Source organism: Tupaia chinensis, unplaced genomic scaffold (genome assembly GCF_000334495.1).
Source record: "Tupaia chinensis unplaced genomic scaffold, TupChi_1.0 Scaffold139935_1, whole genome shotgun sequence".
Taxonomy (NCBI): domain Eukaryota; kingdom Metazoa; phylum Chordata; class Mammalia; order Scandentia; family Tupaiidae; genus Tupaia; species Tupaia belangeri.
This window is the reverse complement of record NW_006199814.1, coordinates 935951-946949: the sequence shown is the minus strand read 5'-3', so window position 1 is coordinate 946949 and position 10999 is coordinate 935951. Positions and strand designations below refer to the sequence as shown.

Below are 10999 nucleotides of genomic sequence, written 5' to 3'. Positions count from 1 at the left end.
ATATATATATATATATATATTTTTTTTTTTTGGAGAGATTTTCACTATAGGGCGCGTGTGCTCGCCAGACAGAGAGAGACATAGAGACAGAAAGTGAGAAATCACCCCCCAGGGGGGATGGTCACGCCGCAATCCCTTCTCCTCCATTCTCCTCTCGGGATCTTGGGCACGCACGCACACGCACCCGGCGTGAGTTTAAGCCACCGGGTCCGGGACACGAACCGCAGTCGACTACGTGGGAGTCCAGCGACATAGCCATTACGCTAACTGCTGGTTCCCACCACCAGATATAATTTTGAAGACTTGGAGCAGGTGTGAGTTTGGAAGTCTTTCCATCTGGAAGTTGATTGCCAGGAAGTTTCATATTCCCTTTTCAATCTCTACCATCCCTGTATCTGGCCTCATCTTCTACTTAAAGTCTTAGGAAACACTTACCCAATTTTAGACTTTTGCATCTTTCTGTTTCCAGTGGGTTTAATAGAATTGGTGTGGAATTACTAAGGTTCTGCTCTATGGGAAAAAACATTTTTTTTAGTGCAATAGAGTATAGGGAAGTCTCTGACTTGTAGAGAAGTGTTTTATGTATAGAGTAATCCAGAAGAAGAGATCTTCTTGGATGGGAAGAATCTAGACATCTTCAGGAATGATTGAACTTTTAACTCTGTGAAATGGATAGGAGGGACTTGTTTCTTGTCCTTTTGCCAGATTTTAGCTCCCTTTCTTTGGGAAAAGAAGACGGAAGATTTTACTTCAGGCCAGCTGCCATCCTTCACCTCTGCCCCTAGTTCCAGTATTCCTTGGTTATCCTCTCTGCTTTCTGAACAGCGATGGAGGTGGTCAGCAGGCATTGGTAGCTGTATCTTTGCCAAATGGATCTTTGTTTTAAATATGATCTGGGTTTTGTGCATAGCTTATGGCCCCTCTGTCCTGCAAGATAGAGGTCCAAACTACTCTCTTGACCTTCATACTTTCAATTCCATCCCACCTCCTTTTTTTCTCAGAAGATAAATCTTCCCTGCACCTCCACTGAGATCAGTATCACTGAGTTTTTATTCTTTCCCTGCTTCCTTACCTGTATAGCTTACAATCACACCCTACTTTTCAAAATATAATATCTCAGGCCAGCATTGTAGCCTAGAGGTTAAAAGAGTCAGATCTCATGTGGTCAACTATGGCGAGTCCTGGGCCTGGCAGCTTGAAAAACATGGCTGGTGTGTGTGTGTGTGTGTTTGTGTGCATGCGTGTGCGTGCCCCAAATCCCAACAGGACGGAGAAATAGAGGAGCAGGGATTACAATGTGGCCATTTCCCATTGGGGGGTGCTTTCTCTGTCTCTCTCTCTGGTGACTACACTTGCCCTCTGGCAATTAAAAAAAAAAGCGAAATAGAACGTCTCCCTCTATTCATTTATTTTTCTCATTCTTCCTGTCTCAGAGCAAGGAGTGGTAGACTACCTTTTCAAGGTAGGATGGATATACTTTCTGACCTGTTGGTGTCATGTCTCTTGGTTTTCTGTATTCTTTTACATTTTCACTTTCTCTTTCCACTGGATTTTTTTCCTTCTGCAACCATGTGTAAACCTCTCTCTTTTTATAACAAAATGGACACAAAGCTTTTTTATTGACCCTGCTGTTTATTTATAGTATATTCTGCTATATCATCTGAGCCAGCCCTCATAATTCAGCCAACCTCTAATCATCCGTCCCTCCAGTCTTTTAATCTTCCGTTCTCCCATTCTTCTCTCCATCCACCCAACATTGACGGAGAGCTTAATTTTATTTTACACATCAGCAAACAGAGCTCCCGAGAATCAGGAGCTCCTACTAAGGTCAGACAACCTATCTGTATAGTTTGACGGGTTTGTGTCACTGGACTAGAATTTAGGGCCACTATTGACTTTCTAAATTCCAAACCCAATTTATGCTTTTTAGTTCTCATCTTACTTGATCTGTATAATTCTTGGGATGGACATAAATAGGAAACAAAGCACTAGGAAAATTAAGTCTAGACTATGAAATGCATAAATTTAGGTTTTAATATTCTTGGTTGTATGTCAGATTTTTAACTTGTGTTATTCCTCTGTGACAGGCCCACTAAGCCACTATCATGTCTAAGAAATACTTTTAAAATCTACATTTGTTTATTATACTTACCTGGCAGGGGAGATACCATGATCACGAAGGTGGTTTTCCCAGGGCGAGGCTTATCCATTGCACTCCGGATGTGCTGACCCCTGCAATTTCCCCAAATGTGGGAAACTCGACTGCATAATTTGTGGTAGTGGGGGACTGCGTTCGGGCTTTCAAAAAAAAAAAATCTACATTTGTTTATGAGAGCTTTTCTGTTTACATTGCACCAGGGAAAAAATTCAAAGTGACACCAACTATGTGCCCATTAAATAACACCATCTGCCTATTTGGATCTGTCCAGCTCTTAAAATACTGTGGGATGCTCATGGAAAGCCTGGCATGTTCTAGCATAAAAGGAAGACTATTATGCTAAAACCTCAAATTGGAAGACTTGGTTTAAGGTTGCAGAAGACTTTTAAGTCCTATCCTTCTTTTTTTTCCAAGTTGTTCATTCAATATATCTTAGAAGCACAGGGGTCCTTCTTTATGCTGAAGTCTCCTGTACACCATGGAGGTTCCCCTTTATACCAGTGTCTCCTGTAAACAGCCATTTCTTCTGTATCCTGATGTCCCCTATTCACACGAAGATTCTTCTTTATACTAGTGTCCCCTATACATCACCCTATATACAGCAGAGCTTATACTACTGCTGTATATGGCAGGCCTGAGAAGACCCTTCTGTTTCCCCTTCGCTCTGTGAATAAGCTAGTCTTTACTGAGTTCTGTTATTACTGCATCGGAAATACTGGGTGGATAGACTGTCTTCTATTAGAAAGCAAATGTCTAGTTAGTAAGAATTACTTACATTTTAGGATGAATTATCTGGTCCCATCTGATGAACTATTCTGGACTGAGTTTTATAACTGAGAAAACATAGAGGGACAGGGTCAAAGGGCACTTGGAAGTAATAATTTGAAAAAGAAAATGATAGCTCATGTCCGTCTGTGTTTGTTTAAATGAAGCAAGGGAGTTATTAAAAGGGATCCGTTTTATGGCCCTGGTAAGATTAGTGGCAGAGAACTAGGACTTGAGGCTAAACAACTATTTAATTAGCTGTGGGACTTTGGTTAGACCACTGCATCTTGATGGATAATTCTCATTACTCCTTTGTAGTCAGGCCCTGTACATAGTTATTTAAGGTCCCTTTTTGTGTAAGCCATCTATGGTTCTGTGGGAGGAAGTGAGAACTCTGAAGAGGCTCCAGGTTTTGTGTGTGTGTGCCAGGAACAACCAGTGAGAGGTGTTGGCTCTGCAGCCTGGACTTGTAGTGACAGGGGCCAAATCCCTGTCACGCTGGAGCAAGCCCTTGACTGGGCTAGAGCAGCAGTGCTGTGCAATGGAGTGAATGCGTCTAGCGCTCCAGCAATACCGTACAGGACGCAGGACATTTTAAGTGCCCAGGACTGTGTGATGAGCATACGCTGTTACAGGGACTTCCAGGGCTTTCCACTATAACCCTGCAACAGACGAGATGTTGTTTATAGACTGGCAAGAGAGAGAGAGAGAGGAGAGAAATAAAAGGATGCCTCATAGCAGTATGTGAGTTGTGCTATTTTTGGGAGGCATGCACTTCATTAACATACTAAATGATGGCTTTGCTATTACTTTTTTTTTTTTTGTAACAATAGTACATGCACATGCATGAGGAAGAGAAAGAGGGAGAGGGAGAGAAGCCTTGGCCGGTCTCATCATGCTGTGAACCTGTTTCTCTAGCCCTTTAGTTTGTCAGGATCCTGGGCATTTGTGTGCATATCCCGTGTGTGTCCTTGGTGACCCAGGATTTGAACCCAAATCAGCCATGTGGCCTCCATCACTGCAGTCCAGTTTGCTCTGCACTGTGTCACCTAGGTTGGGCCTGCTATAACTTTTGAGAACCAGCTCTGCAGCAGACGCTGAGTTAGATATTTCCCGGGGGTTGGTGTGAAAATTGAGGGTGCATGAGGATACATAATACGATTTCTTCTCATGGTGTCAAACAGGTGTTCATGTTGAAGATGTCTTAGCAAACGGGACACCACTGAGTCTCAGCAGTGGAGTGCCTTCCATGCCTGAAATGAGACACATCTTGTTCATTTCGCCTATATAATAGCATTTCTCCAATGAAGTATTCATTTTAAAATGTATTTTTGCTCTTAAAATCTTAATGCAGGAGTGGTTTTATCAACGTATAAAGTGCATCGACTTAGAATCTTTCATAAGCCGTTGTTTGAAAACTGGCTTATGTTATATACATTTCTGGAATTGTCTTTCAACTAGAGAGATTTTGCTATTAAATATTATATATATGTTTGGAAGAAAATAATTTTGAACATACCTCAATAGTGTTCTCTCTCTCTCTTTTTAATTTACTGTAGAGCTTGTGTGCTTTCTGGAGAGAGACAGAGAGAGAGAGAGAGAATGAGAGAGAGATAAAAAATGAGAAAGTACCCCCCAGAGGGGATGACCCATGCCACAATCCCTTCTTTTCCATTTTCCTCTCAGGATTTTGGGCACATGTGCTCCCTGTGTTTTTCAAGCCACCAGGTCTCACAATAGAACTGCATAGTCAGCCATGTGGACTCTTGCTGCCTTAACCACTACACCATCTGCCTGGCCCAGAGTTATTCTTTTAGTTATGATTGTACTTTTTTAAAAAGTTTTTTTTTTAATTTTTAACCAATAGTAAGCAGAAAGTCATGCTGAGCATTTTAAATGTTATTGCTATTTTAATTTTATTAAAATGTTTAAGTTTTAGAATAAACAGATACTGTCTAAATATTTTAGTTGGATAAAATTAGTAAATATATTTTCTGGATTCAAGTACAGAAATAATGAACGGTAACAAAGACCATAAACTCTTATTTTTCTGTTCTAGATATTTGAATGGTGGTATTTTCGCAAGTATGGAACATCATTCATTGAGCAAGTCTCAGTAAGCCACTTGCGCCCCCTTCTGGGAGGTGTGGACAACAACTCCTCCAACAATTCTAGCTCCAGTAATGGGGACTCAGATTCCAACAGGCAGAGTGTCTCAGGTATGAAAAGTCCTTCCATTTACAATACTACTTGCCTACTCCTAAATTATTATCATTACCAAATTACTATAAATATAAAAGAGTAAAAATGTTGTTATTAAAACATTAGGCTTCAGAGAAAAATGAAGTCCATTTTGTCAGAGTTGACAACCTGTGTCAGTGAAGTAGGGTGTAAGTAACCCAGGGGAAGGGAATATTTATCTTTTTAGTTTCACCTTTTCTCCCACTGATTTAGCTAATGGATATTTAGATCATTGTTCCAAACTTAAGACTCCAGCTTCTTTATTCATAGTTTCTCAAGCCTCAGTGAGTGGAGCCACTCACTTTCTGGATAATTGCAGAATCAGGTGTCAAACGTCTGATCCCATCACTCTTCTGCTTAAAAGCCTTTCATTGGTTCCTGTTCCACTGAAGATAAAGCCCAGATTCTGGTTTTCTAATCACAGCGTAACCTGCTTCTAACCTGTCCTGCCAGCTCTACCTCTGTCATGATCCTTTCCTCTATGCCCACTTTCCCTTATTTTTAAAATTGTATCTGTTTTTCTCATCACACACACACACTCTTCTGACATGCTCTCCCCACACTGTGCTCCTCCCCCAGCCCCTAGCCAGCCAGGATCACTGGCAAGCATCAGCACAACTGACATGCTCAGGTCAACCCGAGATCTAAACCCAAGCCCCAGTGTCATGGAGCAGTCCCATGCCGTAGCTGGGCTCTGTATGCCCAGTGTTCTAGTGACACGAGTTACCTTTCATTACTGAATGTGCCCTGTTTCCCTCACCTCTGCCTACAAATCCGCTTCTCTTTTTTCTGTGTTTGTTCAACCATCACTACTCAAACTAAAATGTTAACTCCTGAGGAGCCTTCTCTGATAGTTTTCTTACTGTATCTCCACTTTCTTAAGAGAGATTTTTGCTGTAGGGTGTGTGTGATTGGTCGAGAGACAGAAAGTGAGAAATCACCCTCCAGGGGGTATGGCCACACCATAATCCCTTATCCTCCATTCTTCTCTTGGGATCTTGGGCATGCATGCACATGTGCCCACCGTGAGTTTTAAGCTGCCCAGTCTGGGACTCAAACTGCAGTCAACTACATGGGAGTCCAGCAATGTAACTATTTTGCCATCTTCTGGTCCCTTGTTTTTAGGTTTTTGCCATACAGTGTGTGCACTTACCCGAGAGGGACAGAGAGGGAGAAAGTGGGAAATCACCCTCCGGGGGGATGGCCATGTACGATCCCTTCTCATCCATTCCCTAACGGGGGGATGGCCATGTACGATCCCTTCTCATGAAATACATGCCCTCGTGCCTGGCATGTATTTCAAGCCTCCAGGTTCAGGACTCAAACTGTGGTCAGCCATATGAGAGTCCAATGCTTTAATAACTACACCACCTGCTGCCCCCCTTACTCTTTTTGATCCTTAATATCTTTATCTTTAGCAACATTTACCAAACTGCATTGTAATTTTTATGGTACCGCTTTATTATAGTAGCTCTAGCATTCCACACAAGTCTACTATGTCTTTGAAACTCAATGACTGCACGAGAGCATGCAAAGCCTGTACTTTCTCCTCTTATAAACAAGAGGGAAGAATATTTCCTAGCTCAGTCTCTGCAAATATATCAGCTCAGTAAATATTTCCTAAGTTCCTGTTATGAACCTGGCCTTGTACAGGTTTTATAAATATTATGATGAAAAAAGTCAAAGTCCTTGTCCCCTTGGGACCCTCTGTCTACTGCAGAAGACAAAGCAGTAAGTGCTCTGATTATATGAGGGTAGATATGACGCTCTGGCAAACAAGGAGGGGGTCCCTGGCTAAGCTGGGAGAAGAGGCTTGCTTCTCAGAACAGGAAGGGAACAGTTCTTAGACTTGAAGACTGAAGATGAAGATGTTAAAAGAGCTAGATCAGACTCTTTATTTCCCCTCTCTAGAATAGCTCAGCCCATACTTTATAGCTCTCTGTCCAGGTTACAAGCATCAAGGAGCATTGTTACATATACTTTGTCCTGAAGCTGGTTCTCTTTTAATAGACCCTTTGCTAGCCAGTCGTGAGTGGTGTATAATAGGCAGTTCATAAAACACATTCATTTCCTCCTGACAGTACACACTTGAGAGGTGACATCACCCAGGCAACACGATCGTCCAGGACCTTGTAAACTCACCCACTTTGTGAAAGAAAATGGGAGAAAGGAGCAAAGCAAAACATTACAGCTACTCTAATAGATGCAGCTTGTTATTCTGACGAGGAATCACGATCCTTCAGTTGTCTTCACATAAGCAGTTGTGGGTAATTGGCATCACTTTGCATCTGCTGGGAAGATCCCACAGATTAAATGTGCTCTTGTCTGACCTGAGTTACTATGATCTATGAATGACATGGGACATTGTAGAAAATTAGCAGATTGAAAACAGAAAGCTCCCTCATTTGAGGCCATTCTTTATGGTGAATACACTTACAGTTTGATTATTTTTTTTTCCCTATTTTTAATCTCTTAACATCACTCCTTAATGCCATGAAGAGTTCATCGTCTTCTTATTGTCAATATTATTTTCTGTCTCTCTTAGTGGCTGCCTTGGTCAAGTGATGCTCAGTGCAATAACAACAGCTCTGTATGGGATGACCTCAGCTCTGTTAAAAACATATTCAACAGTAATAACCTTGCACATTTTCAATTTTGTTTGTATTAAGTTCTTAGCTGGCTAAGACTGAGTTTCTGAATATTATCATTGACACTGTTGCATTCATATTAACTCAGTGCCTCCTATGCATTCCATGTTTCCATTAATTTCTTGTATGCTAACTACTGCATTTATCATCTGATCTCATAGCAATGTTCAACTAGTTATTGTTAGAAAATGGCAATTGGGCCAGTCCCATAGCACAGTCGTTAAGCACTGTGTGTAGTGAGCCCAATCCCACATGGTTGAATATGATTTAAATCCTGGACCCAACATCATGGGATGGAGAAAAGAAGGAAAGGTATTGTGAGCTCACCACACCCCCTGGGGATACTTTCTGTTTCTCTCTCTCCCTCTTGCAAACACATGTACCCTCTGGTAATGAAACATTTTAAAAAAGAAAAATGGAAATTACCGTAAGTATACTTAGCGTTCAATCTGTCCACTTTGTCTTGACATTCGGGCTCCTAATATTTGGGTAACTCAGCACAACAAACGTGTATGCTGGTGTGGAAGTACTGGATACTGCGGGACCATTTTCCGCTTTTCCTTTCTTGTAGTGATTTTTATTTCATTTTATTTATTTATTGGGAAATTTTTGCTATAGGGTGCATGTGCTCACTGGAGACAGAGAGACAGAAAGTGAGAAATCCCCCTCCAGGAGGATGGCCATGCCGCAGTCCCTTCTCCTCCATTCTCCACTCAGAATTTTGGGAACACACGCACATGCACCTGGTATGAGTTTCAAGCCACTGGGTCCAGGACTCGAACTGTGGTCAGCCATGTGGGAGTACAGCAATGTAACCAGTATGCCATCTGCAGGTCCCATGATTTTTAAATAGGAAAAACATTATACAAATGCATTGTCTGCACTTATCTCTACCGTTAGTCACTTTCTCTTTCATAATCTGGTTTCAACTAACTATGAAGGAAAAAGAAGATCCAAAGCTGAGGAAAATCGATGGTTTTCCTCAAAATAGAAGTATCAGTTTAAACATTCCTGTTGCCTTCATAATAATAAAATGCCTTTGTGATAATAACAGAAAGGTAAGTCTGCAGAGTTTCTGGAGCACTGTAAGAATCTTACATGAATTAGAACATTGCAGGGTCCCATGGATGTTGGCAAACATGTTTTTTTATTTCATGGCATGTCTAAGAAAATCATTGAAGCTAAGAATAAATGGAAAATATCAGTTATAAACACTCGAACTGTGGAAAGCACAGTGTAGCCCTTCGTGTAGCCCTTCCTTAAAGTATCATTTGTTTTAACTAAAAGCTGAAAGACCTAATCTACCTAAATGATTTGAGTGAGGTGAGGAGTGTGAAAGGCTGTTATTGCACAGGGCAGATTGTGTATGGATCTGTACAAAGTGACCTGAATGCAGACTTGCCCAAAATTTGTGGTGATACTTATCTGTGGGCAGGTAGGGAAATATTGTTAATTATAGTTTCTTACTCTATTCAAACTTTAGATTGTTTGACTGTAGTTAACATTTGTGAACATTCCACCTATCTGTGCTTTGCTTGGGAGCTAAACTGCTTTTTCATTCCCAGGTGTACAGTTTCTGATAAGTTCTGCTTATGGGTATTCCCATGTCACCATGTTTCTTTCTGCCATTTCTTTTTCTTTAGAGAGAGATTTTTGCTATAGGGCACATGCACTCGCCAGAGAGACAGAGACAGAAAGCAAGAAATTACCCTTCAGGGGCGATATCCACACTGTAATCCCTTCTCCTCCATTCTCCTCTTGGGATCTTGGGCACACACGCAAACGTAGCCGGCATGCGTTGAAGTCGCCCAGCCCAGGACTCGAACCATGAACCATGGTCAACTAAGCGGGAATCCAGTGACGTAATCATTATTCCATCTGCTGGTCCCTCTTGCTGCCGTTTCTTAATTCACCTTGGTTTATGTGTGGATGATAAACAGAGATTTAAAATGTGGCCTACTTCTTCCTGACACAAAGGAAAGGATTCCCAGGGCCCAGTACCATTCTGAATGTGTTCTTTTTTTCTTGGAGACATTCATTTGCTAATTTGCTCTGTTCTTAAGTAAGATGCCATAAAGTCAAAGGTTTGCTGCATTCACCCTCTTTGAGAGACCAGGAAAAGTGCAGGGTATTATGCTACTCCAGAAGCATCCTTGCCAATGTCAAGTTTAAATTATCTGAGACACTTTAATAGCCTTTTAAACAGAACTGAATTTTTTGTTTCTTTGTTTGTTTTAAGGATTTTTTAGGGCATGTGCACTTGCCCGGAGAGAAGAGAGACAGTGAGAGGAAAAGTGAGAAATAATCCTCCAGGGGAATGGCCAGGCTACAGTTCCTTCTCCTCCTGCATTTTGGCAAGTATCCACATGTGCCCAGCATGATTTTCAAACCACCAGGTCTGGGACTTGAACTACAGTCAACCATGTGAGAGTCCAATGCTTTAGCCACTATAACACCTTATAGCCCCTAAAACTGAAAAATTTTTAATTGTGCTTATGGTTAGAGGAAGAAGATGAAGCCATCTGCCCAGGTTCCCATAGTTGGAAACCCGGTTAGTGTTGCTTCAGAGTCCCAAATTCCTAAGCACTAACTGAAAAATTTAAGTGATCCCAGGTTAAACAATGCCCATGATTGTGATGGGAAGAATGGCACAACCACTTGGAGATACAGCTGCATGGTCAGCTAGGCTCTCTAACCTCTGACCTCTCAATACTTGCACTTCAACTATATTCTTTGGGGACCAGCAGATGGTGTAATGGTTATGTCGCTAGACTCCCATGTAGTTCACTGTAGTTCAGGTCTCAGACTGGAGGCTTAAAACTTATGCTGGGCACATTTTTGTGCATGCTGAAGATCCCTGGAGGAAAAGGGAGTGCAGTGTGGTCAACCTCCCATGGGTGTGTGTGTGTGTGATTTTTCACTTTCTGTCTTTTCTATCTCTCCAGTGAGCACATGCACCCTATAGCAAAAATCTCTCTAAAAAAAGGGGGGACTAGCAGTTGGCGTAATGGCTATATTGCTGGACTCCCATATAGTTGACCGTGGTTCAAGTCCCGAACCCGGAGGGTTAAACTCATGCTAGGTGCGTGTGTGTGTGCATGTGTGATCAAAATCCTAAGAGGAGAATGGAGGAGAAGGGATTGTGGCATGGCCATCTTCCCGGGGGGGGGGGGGGGGGGGTTTTTTT

At 41.8% G+C, this 10999-nt stretch overlaps 1 protein-coding gene and 1 non-coding gene across 9 annotated transcripts in view; both read left to right on the top strand.

Annotated features, from left to right (window-relative positions):
• The window catches only part of ST7 (suppression of tumorigenicity 7), a 240519-nt gene that overhangs the window by 118724 nt on the left and 110796 nt on the right, over positions 1–10999 (top strand). For all 8 annotated transcript variants that reach the window (XM_006162373.3, XM_006162372.3, XM_014593213.2 and 5 more), the window contains exon 3: positions 4983–5142. In XM_006162373.3, coding sequence (XP_006162435.1) covers positions 4983–5142 — 160 coding nt within the window. The remainder of the gene's footprint in view (positions 1–4982; positions 5143–10999) is intronic.
• LOC114004748 (U1 spliceosomal RNA) lies at positions 2145–2304 on the top strand. Its single transcript, XR_003546819.1, has one exon. It is a non-coding gene; the product is annotated as a U1 spliceosomal RNA (small nuclear RNA).